This window comes from Pagrus major, chromosome 18 (assembly GCF_040436345.1).
Source record: "Pagrus major chromosome 18, Pma_NU_1.0".
Taxonomy (NCBI): domain Eukaryota; kingdom Metazoa; phylum Chordata; class Actinopteri; order Spariformes; family Sparidae; genus Pagrus; species Pagrus major.
In genome coordinates, this window is record NC_133232.1 from 15,221,543 (window position 1) to 15,244,696 (window position 23,154).

The following is a 23,154-nucleotide window of genomic DNA, read 5'->3' on the forward strand; positions in this document are numbered from 1 at the left end:
TTTGGGAAAAAGTGACTGAAAAGAGCATTTGATTTCCATTTCTGTCCTTCAGTTCAGTGAAATGACAGTAGAAGTTGTGTCTGTGTCGACATAAACCACTTTAATGTATATTTCAAATAATGTTACAGTTGGCTATGTGGGAAATGACAGTAGTATCACAAATATTACATTTCTTTGAGCATTACAGGAACATATTTGTGTCTTGCATGTTTTGTACACAACAAATTATAGCCACTGATTTCCAAAGTATTTTTTCTGAATCTCCCAGGCAGCCACTGATTTTCATTTACTTCCATAAACTATGAAAATATGCCTTCAGTGAATAATGCACATTATTTAGGTCATTGTTGTTCCTGCTGTTATTTCAGGCAGACTGTTGGTACTGTGAAGCAGAGGTGACACTGATACTGTTACTGCACTGCCATGCCACAGACTGGCAGACTGGAATTAAGGTTAGCCAGGTTAGGCATAAGCAGCTAGCTAAATTGTACTTAAGCTACAGTATTATGTGAAATATAGTGGTCGGATTCTCCTGCAGATAAAAGTGGACCTGATTCTGCTGGGTTATCAGACATCAGCATGGTGGTTGTTCCTCTCTTTGGCTCTTCTTCTGGCTCGCTCCAGTTCAGCCATCATGGGCAGAGGACCCTCATACATGTTGGTCTTAATTGCTCTCAGCTTCTCCTGGTAGTCCTTTGGCAAGCCATTCTGCTCTGCTCCCATCACAATGACCTGCAATGGTTGATGAAGCTGAATATAATTACTGTCCTTAAACTTATGTCCCTGGTTTTCTCATCTCCAATAGCAGCCACAAATCCCCAAATATCCTCCCAGCTCACTGCTGATGTTTGAAACTCAGCTGAGCTTCAAAACGTCAAGCTTGAATGTGGTGAAGACATCAGGCACAACTGTGCTGTACAGGAAAACAAAGGATCGTTATGAAAGGTAAAGGCCATCCCAATAAATGATCTACACATATCGTTCAGTGAGTTCCATGACACACACACACACACACACACACACACACACACACACACACACACACATTGATTTAAAGAATAAATAAATAATGTAAAATGACTGTTAAGATCAAAAATGGACAGAGCAATGTCAGCAGCTACTGTTCGTATATTTGAACAACAAGCTGAAGAAGAAGCCGCTGGGCTGAGGAGATGACTGCAAGAGACAAGAGTCAGGAGGATCCATCTCTGACTATCTACAATATGTTATAAGTTGACCAATAGCAGCACTTTACTGTAATAATGTAAAATAAACACAATAAGTAAGATAGAAATGGTGATGAGGTCTGCTAAAGCCTGAAAGGTCTCTATAATACCCTACAATGTCACTACGGCCTTAAGGACTTTCTGAGCAAATGTAAGCTAGGCCACTAGGTGGCGCTATGAGTGAAACAGAATATTGGCCTGTTGATGTCTTCAGGCCGGGACTCTCATCAATCATGACATTTGGAGTAAATTTGACCATGTACAGTGGAGTTATAGCAACTTCCTGTTTCATGGTGCCACATCAGCCTTTGCCGTGCTGCCACAGCCACGCCCTTCAGCGAAATCTCACAACGTTCATAACACAGCATCATCAAGGTATTAAGTGTAAATCGCTCCTTAGAAAATGTGATTTTCTGCTACCAGTAGGGGGCGCTCTGACTGTAACTGAATATTGACATGTAAATGTGTTCAGGCCAGGACTCTTATCAAACATGAAGTGCAGATTCGACGGTGTACAACCAAGTTACAGATACTTCCTGTTTTATGGCAACTGATCACTGATCACGGCCCTGCCACAGCCACGACCTCCAACAAAAACTCAAGCTTTTAATAACTTTAATCATAACGTTGTTAAGATTCCCCTGACAAAATCTGATGTCCGTTGGGTTAAAGCTGTAGGCCGAGTTGGTTAAAGAACAACACGTGCAAATGGCTGACTTCCTGTTGGGTTTAGGTCATGGCACCAAGACCCCTTTTCTGTAGGTCTCAGTGTGATACACGTGTACCAAAGCTCATACATGGAGGTGAAAGTTGTCCCAAGGGGTGCATTTTAGGGAGCACTAGCGAGCCATTTTGCCCCGCCCATCGCTGAAACCCATAAAATACTTACATTTCCACCACGTTTGAATTTTGTGCAAAGCTTCATTAATTTCTGAGCATGCTTAGCCCCTCAAAAAAAGCATGTGATTTACCAGAAGAAAAATTCCTTACATTTCAAGAGTGTCCTCGCAGCGGTCACTGCTCGAGCCTGAATAATGAAAACTGCAAACAGCAGTGAAGAACACAGCCACGCTGTTGAATGAAAACTCACAATGTCCACAACACAGCATCATCAGGGTGGTAAGTGTTTCCTCACCATGTTTGAGGCGGATCAGGTAACCTGGCTAGGGAGAAGCATGTGTCTGCAGACCCGGAGACCTGCACAGTCAGACCCCCACACATGTGGACCCGCACATTCAGACCCCTTGGTCTTTTGCTACAGAGCCACCTGTTTTGTATGCTAATAGTTACAGATACATGGACAATATGGATGGCAGTAGGAACCTGAGTATCGAACGTGAATCACATTGTTCGTTCAATGTCATAAAAGTTTTTGTCGAAAATGTATCTGACAGTGTAACGAACGTTTGACTATACTACGTTTACTATTACTACGATAGTCTTATATGCACGTCAAATACAGTAATATAATATAATATTTAGGCTAAGCAAGCTTAGCTTTTTTTTGGAAGCTCGCTTGGCCGGCACATTTTGTTTAAGTTAGTGTGTGTGTGTGTGTGTGTGTGTGTGTGCAGACTGCAGCGCTTAAATTAAACAGAAATTAAATTATATGTGTGTGGGCCAACGTTTCCACAAAAGCATGACATTTTATATTTTATGAACAGGAGACACTGTGACATTAAACTAAATTAAGTTTTTTGTCCATTGTTATTTTTAGGCATAGTTTGTAGATTTATGACACAGTCTCTTTCTCTCTTTTGAAGGTGCATATAACAATCCAGCATGGACAAAACTTGCCCCAACTGGGGCAATGCAGGACATGCTGCAAACTGGTCCATTGTCCATTCTGCAGCTCAACTTTGTTTCAGCCAACAAAGCTGAACAAATGTAGGAAGCACCTAGAGTCACACTTTAACAGAGCTGTTAATTATCAAGGTAAAGTCTGAACACATTCTCCTAGGACATGGTTTGTGTGTCACGTCCTTCTTGTGTTCGCCGTTCTTGTCTTCTTACCTGATAGATTTCTGTAGTTTGACATATTGAGAAGTCTGCATCTGGGTTTTTCCCCAGATCCTGACAAAAGGGTTCTGGAAAATCATACATGATCCAGCTTTTTCACCAATTTAAGTTTAAAAAATAATAGGGAAGGCCAGGGCATGACTCTTTTTATAAATCGTGGGATCAGTGCATCATATTTTTAAAAACAGCATACCAAATGAAAGAACAATGACTCAGGAAAATATGCCAGCAAAGACTGACTATAATAATTAAATTCAAGTACCGGTATATGTTCTTTTGTTTAAGGATATACAATCCACAGATGTGGACTGGGATGTCGGCCACAGCTTCACTACCACTGCTTGTACTGCAGCTCAACATTAGTAAGGAAACCAAACTTTTTAAAACATCTGGATTTGTGTGAAAAGAAACAAAATGCCCCACAATTTCCAAATTCCACCCCGTTGGCACCACTGACATCCACCAGCCAGGCACCACTGATGTCCACCAGCCAGGCGCCACTGACATCCACCAGCCAGGCGCGACCAATGCCACCGACGTCCACCAGCCAGGTGCCACCAACGGCACCGATGTCCACCATCCAGGCACCACTGACGTCCACCAGCCAGGCACCACTGATGTCCACCAGCCAGGTGCCACTGACATCCACCAGCCAGGCGCCACCAACGCCACCGACGTCCACCAGCCAGGTGCCACCAACGCCACCGACGTCCACCATCCAGGCACCACTGACAGCCACCAGCCAGGCACCACTGATGTCCACCAGCCAGGCACCACTGATGTCCACCAGCCAGGCGCCACTGACATCCACCAGCCAGGCGCCACCATCAGTGCCATCCTTCACTGCACCAGCCAATCCAAGTGGACAGATCAGGCTTTGTGTGAAGCCTGTGCTCAAAAAGAAATGCCCCATATGCCAGGACACAATGAACAAAAAGAACTTAAAAAGGCACACTGAAAGGAAGCACATGGCCAAACATAAAGATATAACTGCCACATCCCACCTTGACAGTGAGTGTGTAGATCCTGAAAATGGGATCTATACTGTCCAGAAATCATTTCTTGGGACCAGTAACCCGCTTCATGTACAAAAGAAGCTATGGGGGGAAAATCAGCAGGTTTTTTGTGAATCTTCAGAGTGCCAGGTGAACATGGAGCTAGCATGGAGGAGTGGCCTGAAAGCTTACCAGTGTATTCACCTGAGGTCTATAACTTACTGTTCATCATATGTTGCCAGTCCAACATTACAGGAAGAGACACTCAGAGAGATGGTCCAAAGCAAGTGGTTTGGGAAAGACAAAATGAAAGTATGCCTTGATCAGCAACTACTTGCAACAAATAACCATAAACCCCTTTCCATACAAACCAAAATCGGAACACCTGAGACCAAAAAATTTATCTCTGTTTATGAGCCAAATGTTTCATACTATAGCCGGCTGGAAAGAGTGATCGTCTCATACGACACTAAAAAGAATTCATGGCACTGTGCATGTACAAAATCAACAAGATCATGCACACACAAATACATAGCAAAATGGCATTTATTTCAAATAAACCGCAGTCTTTTCCGAAAGGTAAGGAGAACCGATGTTGAGGAATGCTTTGACACACCACCATCAACAGCTGATGAACATCGCAAGGAAGATGATGTGTCATATCCTCCATGTGATCACGAGAAGTTGAAACTTATGGTCCAGTACATTCTGAATTTCAAAAAAATACCTGCCGTTCTCCCAGAACATCTACTGCATCCAGGAAACAAAAACTACCCGAAGCATCTGATTCCGGAGGAGATGATGTGCCTGCACTGCCCAGGAAATGTGCCTTTGAGTGACCCAGTCCTCATTACCAGTAAAGGGAGGATTCTCACCTACACAAACATTGTACAAGGTAGGTAAAGATGTTGATACATGTGAGCTGCCTTTTTTATTTTTACATGTATTATACACTGTGTCATGTATAATCTTTTCATTTCCAGATATCTATATCTACAGCAAAACGTGCCCTGAATGCGGGACCCATTTCCGGTACCAAGAGTGGAAAGATGGGCTCCACAACTTCAATGATCGAGTAATATTCGATCTCCAGTTATGCCTTGACATCAGAAACATGTTGCAGGTCATTATTAAATCTAACTTCTTTGAAGTAAAATAAGTGAAACCATTTAGATGGTGATGCTGTTTTTTTCATTAGTATGTATCTCTCTAGGTTCATACTGCAGTGAGCAGAGTTGTCGAATATTTGGAGCGAAACACTGGACTCAAATACCCCTCTGCTGACACAATGCTTCAGGGCTATCTTCACTTTGAAGCGCTCTGTGAACATGATTATCGGTATTCATGTGTCACATGTGGTGACCATCCACCAGTTGTGATCATGGACCTCCACAGGAAGGGTGCCTTCCATTTGTCAGGTAATAACGTTTTCATACATTACAGTAATTCAGGCCCAATTATGCTCAGAACTGGCCTAATCTTTTTCAATATATTTTAGCAAGCGATCTTCCACAACCTCCGGAGGATTTTACTGGAGAGGTTGACCTGGACTCTTTTTGGGATGCACTTTCAATGGAGAGGATTGGCCGTGGATTTGTAACAAGTAATGCAATACAAACTGACAGCAAACTGGTTTGGATCAACTGGATCACGTACTGACCTTCTCGTCAGACTGTCAGACGAGATGAAGTCAAGAGAGTCATATGACAAGGTCTTTCAAAAAGTTTGGGCTGCTTCAGGTAAGCAAAATTTCAATTTCTGTAAAAGCCACTGCCATTGTAATTACTGTTAATAATAATAATAATAATAATAATAATAATAATGGGAACTTACTTCCAAAGGTAATTGGATTCTTATATGATATGTAATACCATAATGCCAGTGAGAGTTTGTGCATTTATAGACCCTTACATTTCTGTCTTTTGTTTCCATCTCAGGAGGCTGGGCTGTGATCATGTGCCCATGCGGCATTGTTTATAGTATTAAGTGTAACATTCGAGCAGAAAGCCCACGTGATTACACTGATCTACTACTCTCCTGGAAGCACATGCCAAATATAGTAATTTATGACTTTGCATGTGGACTCGCCACTCACATGAACATCAGAGATCCAGAGAGGTTGACCTTCAAACCCTTTGAAGGACGTTTAAGTGACCCAACCGAAGAAAATATAGCCCTGGCAAAAGCTGGGCATCTGAAGGTGTCACTGCCTTGGTTGAACTTCAAGAAACTAGTCCCAGACTGTGATGGTCACCCAACAACGGGCTCAGCTGAGCATTATGCTCTATATGATCGATTTCATGAAGACAACACAAGGGATTCCAGAGATGTCTTGAGGAAGCTTGGCCTAGTACCACAACTTGCTGGAAAAGTGAACAGTCAAGTAGCAGAGCAACTATTTGCAAAAATGAAGAAAAATAATTATTTCTTAAACATGGCTTTGCCATCCACCCATCTCTTCCTTATGAGAAATATCATCCACCACTACAATGTCCATAAAAACAAACAATGCCTGGACCAAATTACAAAGGTTTTTGGAAATGGAGTAGCAATGAACAGCTATGGCCAAGCAGTTTTGGGTACTTAAATATCTATTTCCAGTGAAATTACAGCTGTTTTGTACAGTCTTTTTACTTGTACAGCTTTGTTGATAAAACTGTGCTTATTTTTAAGGGAATCTTGCATCTTCAGAGGCATCCACCACTGTTGAAGCTGTTCCAATGGACACTAATGCACCTGCGGGTGAGTAATTATAGGGGCTGGGGGAGCTTTTTTTCTTTCAAGTTCTTAGCTTTTTGTTTTTGTATGGCAATAAGTTCATTTCATGATCAAAATGTGTTCATGTTGTTGACATGTGTGACTGTTTGTCCTAATTGTTTTTTTTTCTTTTCAGTGGAATCACTTCCTCCGACCTGTGTCCAGAGCGTACCTCCTCCGACCTCTGGCCGCAGTGTACCTCCTCCGACCTGTGTCCAGAGTGTACCTCCTCCGACCTGTGTCCAGAGTGTACCTCCTCTGACCTCTGGCCGCAGTGTACCTCCTCCGACCTGTGTCCAGAGTGTACCTCCTCCGACCTCTGGCCGCAGTGTACATCCTCCGACCTGTGTCCAGAGTGTACCTCCTCCGACCTCTGGCCGCAATGTACTTCCTCCGACCTGTGTCCAGAGTGTACCTCCGACGACCTCTGGCCACAGTGTACCTCCTCCGGCCTCTGGTCACAGTGTACCTCCTCCGACCTCTGGTCACAGTGTACCTCCGACGGCCTCTGGCCACAGTGTACCTCCTCCGACCTCTGGCCACAGTGTACCTCCGACGGCCTCTGGTCACAGTGTACCTCCTCCGACCTCTGGCCACAGTGTACCTCCTCCGACCTCCGGCTACAGTGTACCTCCGACTATGATCCTTGGCTATCTAGCACAAATCAAGCCCTGGGAAAATGGCTGGAACCCTATCCAGGACCACCTGGTAAGCTAATTAATATTTATGTTAATTTTTGCAACACATAATTACTAATTTATTTATGGTTCTTTGCAACTCAAATATGTGCTGGACAGAAAGCGGCCAATGGCTGAGATCATTGTAAAAGAAGGGGCTATATGTCTCACTCGGGAAGATTTCTGCAGCCTGGGGTTGCAAAGAAACATGGACTCTCTCGTGAGTATAGTGTGATGGTAAACAAAAGGAAGGCAATGTCAGTATGTGCAGTATAAGCTTTGTTCGTTATGAGTTTGAACATTTTCTTGCAGATTGGAAATGTATGCCTGAAATTGATTCATGAAGCAGCTCAGCAACTTGTATGTATTATTTTTTTTAAGCCTACATATCACATAAAATAACGTTATGTGAATCATAATGGATTTGTTTGTGTGTGGGGGTGTTTCCTACAGGGAAATGACATTTATGTAGAAATATGTACATTGTTCCTACATGAAAGGACCCACAAGAGTCAGGTTACATTAATGTCAACTTTGTCGACATGAAGGACTTCTTGGTCTTTCCAGCATGGACCAATGCAAATGGACCTGGCCACTTTGTTCTCTGTGTAAGTGTGCATTTTCAGTTGTTCAATCCATGAATATTCCAACACAGTCATCTCCAACTCTGAACCTTGTCCTAATGACTTTCAAACTGTTGTGCATCTCCTCACCTATCGCATTAATTTGTAGATCATGAAGCCACTCCTGAGAGAGATCATCTTTTTAGACTCGCAGTACTCTATGCATGAATCTGGATTTGGTGATGCAGAATACATAACCATTTTTAGGTCCACAAATGTGCCACATTCTTACAGCTTGTCATGTTTAGGCTACGTTCCTATAGCCTTTTTAAAAATATATTTTGGCTACGTTCCTATAGCCTTTTAAAAATATATTTTGGCCACGTTCCTATAGCCTTTTTACAGATATATTTTGGCTACGTTCCTATAGCCTTTTTATGGATATATTGGGCTATGTTCCTATAGCATGTTTTGGTTGCACTCCTGTTGCTGTTTGTCTCAGTGGTTGTCAGTTGTTTTTTTAAAATAATTTTCAGTATTTTATTCTGATTGGTGGTCTATTCTCTATGTATGACTGACTTTTCATTTTCATTTGTCCATGCCTGTTTCCTTTAGTGTAACCCTACTAAGAAGATCCCTTTCTCTGAACTGAGTTTGACACGTGTGGCAACCACTGTAGACTCACGCACTGTAAGTGCAACTTTATGCTACAGTACAACATGTTGTTTTTATTGATGTTTTTATTTCTCTCTCTAGACAAATTGCTCAGCAAATTGACCCTGGTCTCTGGACAGAAGGACAGGGCATGATGTTCCAGTAAGTATAAATACATGATTTGTGTGGAAAAATAGTTGACTATTGCCTGTAATGTCCCCTTTTATTTTGGTTCATTTTAGGGCTTGCCACACCAGACATTTGGGAATGACTGTGGGATTTTTATGCTCATGGTAAGGTCTAAGTTTCTTGTGAAAGTATACACAGGCATCAGTCAACAATGTAAATTGATCAATAAACTTGCCTTGTTTTCTATCTCCTATGTTCTAGTATGCTCTTTCCATTGTGACAAGGCAGGGGTTTGCTTTCCATGAGGTAAGTTTAATCAAATATGTTAAACAAAGAAGAAATTTGGTATCCTACAGTTGGTGTCTATGTGGCAACATACTATTCATCTTGAGAAAAGAATCATTATGAGATAAAAATTCTTCTCACCACTGGCACACTTTTTCAGATGGACATGCCTTTGATCAGGGAGTGGTGGTGCCTTCTTCTAATGGAGCGTTTCAAAATAGAAGGGTATGACAATCCTAAAACATGTTTAGATCTATGTTAACAATAAAAACTTAATATGTGATCAACAAGTGATTCGCTAAGCTAACAGTTGCCTCTTTAGTTGTGGCTTAGGAGGATCAAAATAAATGACTAGATCAGTAAAATATCAATTATGACATGTAACACTATGTATGGCTGCCTCAAACAGGAATATTTATACATGTCAGTTGTGCACCAATTATTTAACTTTTCCAAATGTCATAATTTGGATTAAAGTTTTGCTTGTCTTTAAGTCATGGTCAGCGGTTTGCTTTCTGGACAACCGAGGCCAAAAGCCTGGCTAAGGGAGACCTGCCACCCGTGTTCAGGGTGCCTAGACAGAGTGGCCTCACTACTCAAGTTCCACCCCACCTTCAAGCAGTCAGTGGCCGCACTGAGGCTGAAAAGGCACTGGTGGACTTCATTGTGCACTCACAAGGAGCTGAGCAGCATTTGATGGTAGTTTTCAAATTGTTTACATTTTCTCATCACTACTGCTAAAATGAAAAAGGCACTCTGCCACAACAACCCCTTTGTTAGGATTATTCTCAGAAATAGTATCACACACACCACTGAACTCTTTTTTTTAGCTTTAGGATATGCATGTATTTAATTCAACTGCCATTTATAGTCAGTATTTCAGGCAGCTCTTGCCACACAACACACTAAATCATTAATTTCCCAACCCTTGCCTTAGAGTATACTCGGTGGCAAGCCGTCCAAGTGGGCAGCGATGAAGCAGGTCCCTGTTTACCTGGACAGTGAAGAGGAACAGAAGACCCTCTTCTCCCATCTAAAGTCACTCATAGCCAGAACTCCTTCAAATTTTAAATATACTCATGAAGTGCAGTTCATTTGTGATGTTCTTTTTCCAGAGGTGAGCATAACCTTGTGCATGCTACAGAATTTTCAAAGCCGGAATACATGGCATGTTACTTGTAAAGTTCATGTTTCTGTATTGATTTAAATCAATTTAATTGCTAAAATTCTGTTTAGGCCATCATATATGGCATCTCAGAAGTGAATGCCATTTCATGGAAGGAGGTAGAGCAGGTCTTCCTGACAGGGCCTGTTGTACATCAAAGGTAAGAGGAGAGAAGTAGGAATTTCTGAGTACATTGATGGTTCTTCTATTCCAGTATTTATCATTTTGTCTGTTTTCAGTGAAGTGGATGAGTTCTGCAGGAGGCTGGAGAGGCAGATGAGGATAGAAGGAGCACTGCCATAAAGGCTGTGTACCACTCAAGCCCGTACAATAAAACATTTAAAACCATTTCATTTCATCCTTTTCATTGTAGGCTATTTAAGGCTGTTTTGTCAAAATAACCCCATGCAATAGAACATTTAAAAAAGCATTTTATTTCATTATAGGCTATTTAGAAAAAATTTAAAAGTCTTCCAAAAAAAGTTTAAAAGTGTTCCAAGCTTCACAAACAATTAGATCTTGGCGTTTTGTTTGGATTTTGCCCTGTCAAAAAACCACAGTGCGGGTCAAAGCTGTGCAGTTGCAATTTTACAGTCAACCACTAGGTGGCACTGTCGAAAAACCATAAGGGGTCTGAACGTGCGGGTCCACAAGTGTGGGGGTCTGATTGTGCAGGTCTCCGGGTCTGCAGCCACATACTATTGGTGGCTAGGAGGAGCACACAGCTGTTAAAAAAAGACATTTCAGACTGACACTAGGGGGCGCTGTGAGTCTAAGCAAATATTGACATATACATGTGTTTAGGCTGGGTCTCCTTCCATAGTGTGGAGTGTGGGGTAGATTTGAGCAAGTGCAGTGGAGTTACAGCAACTTCCTGTTCCATGGCGAACTATCGAAATCACTTCACCACCACACCTACACTGTTCAGCAATAACTCAAACTTTTAATAACTTTTCCATGCAAGTGTGTTAAAGTTTCTCAGTTTAAGTTGATTGGGCTGAAGCTGTAGGATGTGTTTGTTAGAGTTTAGATTCTCTGCCCAAGCCCGAGCCCGGACTTGTCGATAATTCCCGCCACTATCCCTGGGCCGGGCCGGGCCCTTAATCAAGCATTTGTGTGTTTTTTTTTAATCATTACTTTATTCATTTGCGATCCATTCCATTCTGAATAAACAAACAAGCAGTTTACATGCTTCGTCCTTGTTGCATTATTCATTAAGATAATACTAAACAGATTTCTGTAGTTCAAACAACTTGGAATTGTAGTTGAGAGCGTCAGTTATAACAGCCCACTGTAACGTGGGCTGGTGAAGGGGAAGGTGATGGTCCACTTTAGTGCGGGTGCTCCGGTTACTCGAGACGGCAGGCAACATGTGGGGGTTTCCGCACGGCACTTTGATTCATAATACTGACCACACCATGCCAGGTCTCTACGGCACTAGATGTTACAAGCATACACGCAAACGAACACAGGCCGAGGTTCTTGCACCAACACTTTACAAAATAAAGACAAAATAAAATGGGGAGTCTTCGCTCTGTCGACGGTATCCTTTCTCATGGGTAATGTAACCTGCTCTTCTTCATCGTACAGGTTACATTACCCACTAAACAAAAGGAGGCGCCACCTAGTGGCGCTACATTGAATAACTCTGACTGTTACACCACAGGTATTAAAAAATTGTCGGGTTTAAATCGGGCTCGGGCTCATAATTACAGTTAATGTGTCGGGCCGGGCCGGGCTCAGACACAATGTGCACGGGCTCAGGTAGGGTCGGGCTTGATTTTTTGGGCCTGATCTAAGCTCTAGTGTTTGTTAAAGTACAAAACCTGTAAATCACCAGAAATGAGCTCTAAATTCAAAATGGCTGACTTCCTGCTGGGTTTAGGTCATGACACCAAGAGACTTTTTTGTAGGTCTCGCTAAGATACACGTGGTGACAGTAGCCCCAGGGGCTGCGTTTCATAGTAGAAACCATAAAATACTTTATACTATAATACTACATTTCCACCATGTTTGAATTTTGTGCAAAGTTTCCTGAGATTTTGAGCATTCAGCCCTCAAAATATGAATTATCTGAGAGAATAAAAACTCCTTGCATTGTAGGAGGGTCCTATTTTATTAGATTTGGTCATAGAAGAAAACACACAGATCCTTAAAGTCAGCCATTCATTGTTCAAATCAACTTCATTGCTAATGCACAAATCATATGTCTGAACCATCACAGTTACTGTATAGAGCAGCCATGTAATGACAGCACGTTAGCACTAGCTACATTCCTCAGTCAGCCATGTGAGCTCAGCATGTCAGGATCCAAAGATCCAAGTAAATGTGTGCCCAGCACCACAGGGGGAACAATACTGTATAGTGGACTGGATCCACATTATGAAGACAAAGCGAGAGCACAAAGCCACGCTGTCCCTCTTTCTGCATGCTGTTTTTCTGTCAGGCATGTTTGGAGCTCTCACATGTGCAACAGAACAATCTGGTATTGTAGCTCACAAGGTGTCAGATCTGTAACACATAGCATGGCAGAGGGGGCGTGTCCTGTTCTGACCTGTTGATCACAGAGTCAGGTGACCAGGGCTGTGACCGGACTGAGCCCTATTCCAGATGCTTCACAGAGAGAAATGGGTGATGACGGCCCTGACCTGACACACAATCGTAATCTTTTGTCTTTCTAATTCAAAATAACAGCATTAAACAATAATGTCTGACATCACTCAGAGTGAGAAGGGGCATGAAGAAGGTCATCGTGTGGACTGTTGAGTGGCTCTAATATCACAATACAGAGCCCGATTCTCAACCGTCCTTGTTTATGTTTATATACAACTGGAGGAAATGTCACTGCTTCATTATGTTCACTGGCAAGACTTTGTTCTCTGATAAGCATTGGACATCAGAGACTGGGGTCAACATCGTGCAGGTTCTGTTCCATACAACACTTTGGTTCATTTTTTCAAGTCAAGAAATCTTGTTCATGCTTCAAATCAGTGTTCAATACCTGTTCACCCAAGACAACCACGTCTCCCTCACCTCAGCCAAGAGCTTTGAGTTGCCTAAACAGGTCAGAACATAAAATGAAACATAATCAAAATTATGTTTGGCAAAAAAAACCTTAATGTGTTTCTCTTAAAATGAGTTGCTCTGAGACTTAAAGGAATTACATTTAAGGAAATCAGGATGCTTTGCTCCAATCCCTTACTAACCAAATTTAAGAGGTTCTTATGAAAACAGATGTTAAATATTGAACTATCAGTTACAGTGACAGCGGGTGCCCCTATCTTTATTCAGTGATCTCTATAATACTCTTTCTCTGACATCACTCCACCAGTAACTGAACTGGACCACATAATGTGGATGTTTTTTCTTGCTGTGCCTTCAGGGACCGACAGCCGTGGAGCCGCCCTGATACAACTGCAATACAATGTTGTATCCTGGGGACTTTCTCCAGGGGCGATAAAGAAGTATCCTGTAATGCTGTTTGAATGTCGTCTTCTTTGTAAATGTGAAATTAATTTAAATGAAATGTTGGCAGGTAAGACTTTAGCACGCGACACAGAAGCAGACAGGCTGCCACAAACTGACACTTTAAACAGGAAACAAACAACTTCCTCTGAGACCTGCTGACCCAAAGAGCCCAGCTGCTGTCTTCAACTGTCTCAATGATATCAAATGTTTTTTTCACAACTGAATAAGTCCAAATCAGAAATTGCACTTTTCAACTCCCCACACCAAAACATCAGTGTTATCCACAAACATAAAGCCTCCTGCCAGAAGTCTAGGTGTCATCATTGATTCAGATCTTTCATTCAAACCACACATCAGAAAAGCTATCCAGTCCTGCTTCATGCATTTAAGAACCATCTCCAGAATCAAAGCAATACTGTCACACTCCGACCTGGAAACACTCACTCATGCAATGATCTTTTCTCCCTCCTGTCCAGCATCAACCAAGAGTCTCTCTCCTGCCTCCAACTCGTCCAAACTGCAGCAGCTCGGCTGTTTCTGGTTCTGACAGATGACATCACATCACTCCTGTCCGAGCTTCTCTTCACTGGCTCCCTGTACATTTGAGAATTGAGTCTAAGATGTTACTGATTACTCGTCTGAGTAACAGAGAAGAAATGCTGACCCCATATGAGCCTATCTGCAGCCTTAGATCCTCAGCTGGGATCCTTCTGGTCGTTCCAAAGTCGAGACTCTAAACTAAAGATGACCCTTGGCTTTGGAACGAGCTACCTGAGGAGACAAGATTCGCAGCATCAGTAACTTCTTTTAAATCACTTCTTAAAACACACTTTTATAGACTTGCTTTTATGTGAAATCACCCTTAAACTTAATTTCCACCTTTCATTCCTTTTACTGCTCTCAGACTGTTGGTCTGTTTTTAATTGATGTCTTTTTTCTTACCGTCCTTTACGGCTTTTATTCGTTATCTTAACCTATTAATTGTCCTTTATTCCTTTTACTGCTAATCATCTTTTTATCTGTTCCTCTGATGTGATGTCGTCTTCTTATCGTCCTTTATTGTTTTTATTCTTTGAATTATTTCCATTTTTGCATTAATTTTTTAAATTATTTTTGTATTTATAATTATTTATATTTTCTTCTCACTTCCTTTTCTGTGATTTTGCCTCTTTTATCACTTTTATTCCTTTGACTTGTCATGACTCATATTGACTCTTTGTGTTGTTACATGTTCTGTCCTGCCGTCTTGTTTGAACTCACCTCAGACTGAACCTTGTGTTTGTCATATTGTCTTCCTGAGTTTTGATCGTCAAAGCACTTTGTAAACTCTGTTTTCAAAGGTGTTATGTAAATAAAAGTCTATTATTATTATTATTATTATCATTATATAACCTCATGTTTTGATTTAATGCTGAATTTAAGGGAAGACACCAATGATTTAGAATTTGTTGTGGCTGTTTCACAAAGTTTGTTAAGTTTCTCTTCATGAAACAACTCTTAAAATCACTTCATTTATTAAGGGAGTCTGGTGATGTTGTGGTTTCTGGTTGAATGGTTGGATCAGTTTAAACAGACAGTGTGTTCACAAACAGCTGCTGCTAACACTGACAGGTTAATAGAGTCCTAATATGACATTTACATTTCAGTGAAGCACCTGGAGATCAGACAGGTGATCCATTCACCTGGTCAAAGCTTTTGTTTTACTGCCGTGAGTAGCCTACTGTATCTGGTTACATACACAGCAACAGAAGACAGTAGTACCAAGCAAGAAAGTGAATTATCAGTCTGTGTTATAAGTACATTAAACTGTAAGGCTTTAAATTACCATATACCCATTTAAATCATTTAGTGGTCATACACATGTAAAATAAAACAGAACTATAGATACTGACACACTGTGTAACAGACAGACAGCTAGCTGAATCACTGACTGCTACAGAGAGGAAACTCAAAATTAATTTATTACTAAATCTACCATAATACAATTCAGATTTATTCTTTATATTCATCATTTATATTTTATATTTTGATATATTTATGCAAGAAATAATTTAGTTTGACCTATTTAAGACTCAGTGTAGTGACATTTATCAGCTGCTAGGGGGAGCAGTGCTCCTCCTGCCTCCCTGCAAACTACACCATGAATCAACTCTCCTTCTCCTTCTTCTTCTCCTTCTTCTCCTTCTTCTTCTTCTCCTTCTTCTAGTCGCACAGTGGGTGTATACACTGATTAAAGAATGTGGTCACATAGAGTCCAGACCACCTCTGAATGGGTCCGGATCTCAAATGCGTTTGATGCATTCAGAGCTGTACTCAGGATGGTGTTGACATCAGGTCTGAACAGGCTTTTTTTTAACTTTTGATTTAAGCTATCGTTCCTGTCTATCCTGTTTGAAATACTCTACCAGCAGTCAACAATCACTGTCTATGCTAACAATCTTTACAGACCTTCCGATATATCCACCAATGTCTCCAATCATAGAAGTGATTGAAGGACAAGGTACACCGAGATAAATAAATACAATATAAATGTTCTGCAGCAGATACTCCTCTCATGAAGAGTTTCATATTGAGTTTGTGTTGAATCTGTTTCATTTAACTTCATGATGGTTCTGAAGAAGGTTGTTTGTTCACCTGCACTGTACAGAGAGGAGGCCCTGTCTCCTAGGAATTATGTTTGTATAGTACTACAATCTTTGCATATTGTTTTCATGATCATGTTGTGCTGAACAGGATTATGTTCACACACAACCTTTCTTTGAGTTCATGTAGTGTACCGTGCTGGAGTCACAGGGCTGATGGCCAGGGTTTAAATCCAGACCAGTCTGTGGTTAAGATCAGGGAAAGATCGCTGTTCTGGTTACATTTTAGTTTTAAAAACTCTTCTGCCTCCAGTCAGTCCTAGTCCGTTCTGTATAAAAAGACCATGATCTTTCCCAAACCTGAATTCAGTGGAGCCTCAACACAACCCTGGAACAGTTGAGTATCGCTGCAGTTTCTGGGAGTGGATAGTGTATTTCAAGATTTCCTGTTTTGTTAAGACTAAAGGTGCGTTCACACTGGACTTTTTATTTTTGTCGCTGTCGCTCGTGCCGCTCCAAAAAAATCGCTCTGTCGCTCAGCTGCAGTCGCTCGTCGGCACAATTCAACAGATCGCTCTGATGACGTCATTCAAGCGATTCCAGTGAATTTCACGTCGCTCGGAGGTGCTCATTTCTTCCCGTTTGTATTGGTCCAGCATGGCTGACATTGTACCTGTTGCCGCCGTTTACCTGTTGTGGAAGTCCCACAAGCGCCGTACAACCAAGTGTCGTCGGTTTTGGGTCCATAACATACTCAAGATGCGCACTGATCTCGGTGAATACCACCGGCTATTCCAGGAGCTGCGTCTGGACGGCAACCATTTTCAACGGTATACGCGGCTGACAACAGCCCAGTTTGACGAGCTGTTGGCGAGAATCGGAGGCAGGATTGCCCGGTTGGACACCAACTACAGGCGCTCCATCCCAGCTGAGGAGCGCCTGGCCATTTGTCTCCGGTGAGTGGCTGTGTGTGTGTGTGTGTGTGTGTGTGTCAACGTAAAGCCGGCTTTGCACTTCCGGACCGGTGGAGTTGTATTACGTTTCCATGGTTTTAGTAGTTGTCATAGTTACACATAGATTACGGCAGCCAATCAGCGCTGAGCGACAAGCGACTGACGGCCAGAGACTTGGGATTTCTCATCTCGAGCGACAGAGCGATTGAGCACTTTTTCGCTCCGTTGCTCCGTCGCTGTCGCTCGGAGCCCCAGCGATTTTTCGCCTGAGCGATTAATCGCTCAGTCGCTCATTTGCATTGACTTAATATGTAAACTTGTTGCCAGCAACAAAAATAAAAGGTCCGGTGTGAATGCACCTTAAGGAGACAGGCTGCACTGTTAGTGAACACTTCGCTCACACATTCACTTCATCATTCTTGTGAATGCCTGCAGTGAGGGACTGGCCTTCTGGCAAGGTGGGCAAATTGTAGAGGGACTCTGGAGCCACTCAGAATTGAAAAATATTAACGTCCCTTCATAATTTCAACACTTTGATTAGTCCACTGAGGGTCATTTTTAAAAACTGGCCTTCATTCTGATCCCCTCAATGCTCGTTATTGTGGTGAAGGTGTCATCGTCAGGTGTGCTATTGTCTGAAGACGACTTGGAGGCTTCATGCTCCTGATGAGTAACTCAAATGATTTATAGTTACTCACCAAGTGATCCTGAAGGGACCAGCACATTTCTTTCATGACAGTAAGACTAAATTATTGCGTCAGTGTAACTTACTGTGGCTATAATCTATTGGTTGTTGTGTGGCTGTAAAGGCAGGATGGGATGTTGAAGTTAAGGAATTAAAAATATTCAATGCCAGTCAAATGCAAGTCACATTCAGGCACATGCACCACAGCTGATGGTTGTTGTGGTGTGTCGGGGCAGCCCTCACTACCACTGTCTGTTGTTGTAAATCATATAATCGGATGTGTTGGTATAAATGTATTGCATATAAATGTCATTTTAAGGAGGCTGTGCTGATTCAGGGCTGTTCTATTAGACTGCATTGTTTTTAGCTAGGTGGACCTGATAAACTGGCAATGGAGTCAATGTTTACTTCTGTCAACAGATCCCATTAAAAGACCCAAACAACTTAAAACGCATCTTACGAACTCAAATCAAATCAAATCAATTTATTAATACAGCCCAAAATCACAATCACATCACAATCTCAGTGGGTTTTACAATCCGTTCAGTGAACCACGTCCTCTGTCCTTAGACCCTCGAACTGAATGAGGAAAAACTTCACATATTGAGAAAAAAACCCTTTTAACAGGGAGAAAATGATGTTAGAAACCTCAGGGGGAGCCACAGAGGAGGATCCTCTCCCAGGATGGACAGACATGTAATAGATGTCACATGTATACATATATACATATATATACACACACACATATATATATATATATATATATATATATATATATATATATATATATATATTATATCAAGCTTTGGACACACACATAACACTCGTCCATGTGATTGTTTTTGGGAGGATATGTATATGTATATATATATGCAGATATATGTATATGTATATGTATATATATATATATATATACATATCCTCCCAAAAACAATTTAAAACACATCAGTGAGGCACACACTGGGACACACGTTCCCTCATTACTATGAACACACAATGTGGATTATTTTAGATGAACCCCACACACACTGCCCTGCTGCCACAAACACTCACCAGCACAATGTGGATTAATCCGCAGCTTAAGAACTATTCTGTAAGTTACATTCTGAGGTCGTCATCGTGAATTTTCCTTAACAGTTAGTGACCTTCCTCTATGCTGTGTCTGTCAGCTGTGCAGCTGCCTTTGATATGACTGAAGTACACACCCCTCCATCAGTCCTGGACACATCTGTCTCTCACTAAGCAGCACATCTCAGACTAGACTGGTTATTCTGTCTGTGTACAGGGTGTACGCGCGTCAACCCAAAGATAGCGTACAGCATACAGTTTGTCACAGGTCCCTTTTCAGTAAACATGGACATCCAGCGACAGGTTAAACAGACTACTGATCTGAACGCTGGTCAGAATGGTAGAGGCTGGCACACTGTACTGATCGCTGTTATTCTCCTTGATCAAGCATGTCAATAAACGCTGCTTCTTAAGACATCAGGTCTCCTGGCATCTTCCTCATAACCACAAGGCCACCAGTTCCAAAGAACTTCCATCACACTCATACTTAACTTAAACGTACTACAAGAAGGTTTTAACTGGTTATGAAACAGTCTCTATTTCATCCGATGTCTCTAAATGATCTACAGAAGCAAACAAGACAAGCAGCAAGAAGACGTCTGATTTCTGTATGATTATTAATAATTATAATTATTATTCTTAATGCCTGTCCACAGGTCTGACTTACACAAGATGGATGAGTAGATAACATTTGAACTATTTCATTATTGGAGCGTTGATGATGAATTGAGGAGTGAAGCTGCTCTGTAGTCTGGTGGTACGGCACTAAGATGATGTTTCACCATCGTCATTTGCAGTTATCAATTTAATTAATTAAGATGCATGACCTCATCACTGTGCATCCTGAAAACAGCTCAGTTAAAAAAGGAAATAGTAAAAAATGTGTTGGTTCTTTCTTTCACTTATACTCAGAACAGACACACATGCTAGCTCACACATGGACAACATGCGGCCCCGGGGCCAGTTGTGGGCCATGGACCATCTTATTCCGGCCCGCAATGTCCTCAAAAAAATAAAACTTCTCCAAAAAATCAATTAGAGGCATTAATGAATCCTGTGGCAAACAGCTACAGTGAGTCTGCTTTGCTATTTAGTTTGATTCCCAATGTGTGGCCCTTTGCTTACATTTGTAAGTCAGTATGGCCCTGTGGCCACTCCTGTGTCAGTCAGATCCAGATGTTTTGTCAGGTGGTGGTTCTCACAGAGCGCTTTTCCACAGGGGCCACAGAATCAACAGAAAGTCAAAGTTACTCGTAGCTGCTTTATCTGCAGGATATACTTCATGTTTCTACCTCACTACATTTCGCTCCACTGCATTTATTTGACAGATATAATAACAAGTTACTACAGATTCCCCACTGACACTGAACCTAAATTCTAACAATAACTAAATTTGGTCATTCTTACACCTATTTAAAATCTCCATTCATCTGTTACTGTCTATCTATATTTTTCTATTTTTCTTTCTTTTATATTTCTTTATATTATTTTAAGTAATGTTTGTTGTCTTGCACCTACAGGCCACAGCAAATTCCTCATATGTGAAAACTTACTTGGCATTAAAAGTGATTCTGATTCTGATTCTGATAACAACACATATAATAAGCTGATAAAATAAAACAAGTGTTTGTGAGCCTTTACAAAAAACAAGTGTGTGATTGGTTCTGAGTTTCAGATATCTATGACAAAGAGACATCTCCCCTCTCAACTTTCTTTTTTCTTTTAAGTAACTGTTTAGGGCCCAAAGGGGCAACATTATTTGATATCTCACAAAAAGCAAAGATTTAAGAAAAGTTCAAATTAAATGAAGATAAATTTGAGTGTGAAAGAGAGACTGCAGTTGAAGATATTATCAAAGTAACTGCTGTTTGTGGCTTCTGCAGCAAGGACAAGCAGGATGCATTGAAAGCAGTCTTACCAGCAGGTACTGAGGCGATGGTGGGGCGTACACACAGCTGTTCATTATGTAGGTACGACAGTTGAGCTCCTGGCCTTTTGTCTTCACTGGAAGCTCCACAGGACTGTACGCACCTAACGTCACATTCTCTTGACTGAGTGTGTGCACACATGCATGCACATAGAAACATACACATGGTAGGTGTCAGCTTCACAGGAAAACATTCAGGGAAATCTCTGAGATGCTGTTAAAGACAGTGATGATTGAAACTTTACCTATCTAGAGAGTCCAGATCAGACACATTCATCCTCCACACCACTCCCCACACCTCGTCCCCCAGGCTGTGCTCTATGGTAGCAACACCCCCATGCCATCGGTCACTGGCCAGGCCTTTATGGTTCCCAAACACCAGTTTATAGTCCTGAAAGAGAGAAAAGGTTAGAGTTTCTAAATGTGTAGTTAATTATTATATGTTAATACTGATGCACTCACTGTAATATCAGACCATACCTTGAGTCTGGCAACACAGTATACTGTGGCAGAGGGGTTCTTGAGCTGAAGTCGCTCCTTCAGTAAGTTGCTGCCATATGCAAAGTAGAGGAAAGTGTGGTTGTTCTCCATGCTGTCACTGGGTTCTGTCAGGAGGAAGATGAGAACAAGCAGGGCTGAGGTGAGGAGGATCCTGAGCCGTCAGAAGCAGCCAACAAGCACAGAGGTGGAGACGTGGAGAGTGTTTCGGGCTGAGTTGAGAGAGCATGAGTTGCAGAGTGACAAAATGAAGTACCGGCCTTCCAGCACTCACACACCATTCTTATGCTAATCCCCTGCACTGCCACTGGGCCCTATTCACACTCACAATACATGGTTTGTCTCATGTGTTGAGCCAACAGCACCGAGCTGTACACACACACACACACACACACACACACACACGCACACACACACATACCTGTTTTTACTACACTGTGAGGTCCAATGACTGGGAGCAGCCCGGTGGGATCCACCCTTTCTGAAGGGTCTAGAGACACGATTTTAACTGCTAAAATCATTATATTTTTTTGTAAACATGAAAATGACTTGAAACATCAAAAACTCCCTCAAAAATTTTAAACCTGAATTTTGCCCCCCCCCCTGGGGACCAGTCATGTTGTGTGTATTGGCAAACAATCAATTCCACTGTTAGGAACGGCACAATTCATGACAAGCATTTAATCTAACTAATGTTGGATTGAAACCTTAATATTAGATTAAATAAACACTGGATCTAATGATCCAGACTGTCAGATGCCAGATTTTTCTTCAAATATAGACCAGATTCTGATTCTAAAATAGAATTGTTGGGCAAACACATGATTAAACAGTTGATAAACATGATGGATTATTTACCTGTCCTCTTTAAGAAATCAGGCTTGCTGCTCCACCTGATCATATTGGTTCAACATTAAAGATGTTATCACCCCAGCACACTGTTACCCTTAACACCATACAATTCATTGACACAACACACTACCATCCACATTTGAGATTCTTTCAATAGCCAAAAGTTGAGCAAGATGATTTCACTTATATATATTTGCTGCTCTTTTACTTAGTATGATTGAACATGTTGCAAATAAAATAATTTCAAAATTGAATACTGGTTTGTCAAATGATCTCCAACAGGTATGACAAACAGCAGACCTGCCTTACAAAAGAGGAGACAAAACATTATGACTTTCTACTGAATCTGATGATCAGATACAATGTTTGCTTCCAAAATGCATCTGGCGGGAAAAAACCTCGACCTACTGTACAAAAGGGACAGACAAGGCTCTTATTTTCACAAAACTTTTATTTAGAACGGCCTTTGCATTTTTTAATAGCTGCAACGATTAATCGATTAGTTGTCAACTATCAAATTAATCTGCAACTATCTTGATAATTGATTTATCAGTTTGAGTAATTTTTTAAGGAAAAAAAAGTTCAGCTTCTTAAATGTGAAACCAGAGAGTGATATTTTCTGTTCTCTTTAGTCTAGTAATCTTTGGGTTG

General features: G+C 41.5%; 1 protein-coding gene across 1 annotated transcript in view; it reads right to left on the minus strand.

Annotated features, from left to right (window-relative positions):
• ggctb (gamma-glutamylcyclotransferase b) overlaps positions 1 to 21,744 on the minus strand; it is a 32,419-nt gene extending 10,675 nt beyond the window's left edge. The window contains exons 1-4 of the mRNA XM_073486455.1: positions 21,634 to 21,744; positions 21,399 to 21,544; positions 21,145 to 21,277; positions 574 to 732 (exon numbers count right to left, since the gene is read on the minus strand). Coding sequence (XP_073342556.1) covers positions 574 to 732; positions 21,145 to 21,277; positions 21,399 to 21,544; positions 21,634 to 21,744 — 549 coding nt within the window. The remainder of the gene's footprint in view (positions 1 to 573; positions 733 to 21,144; positions 21,278 to 21,398; positions 21,545 to 21,633) is intronic.
• Positions 21,745 to 23,154: the final 1,410 nt, after the last annotated feature.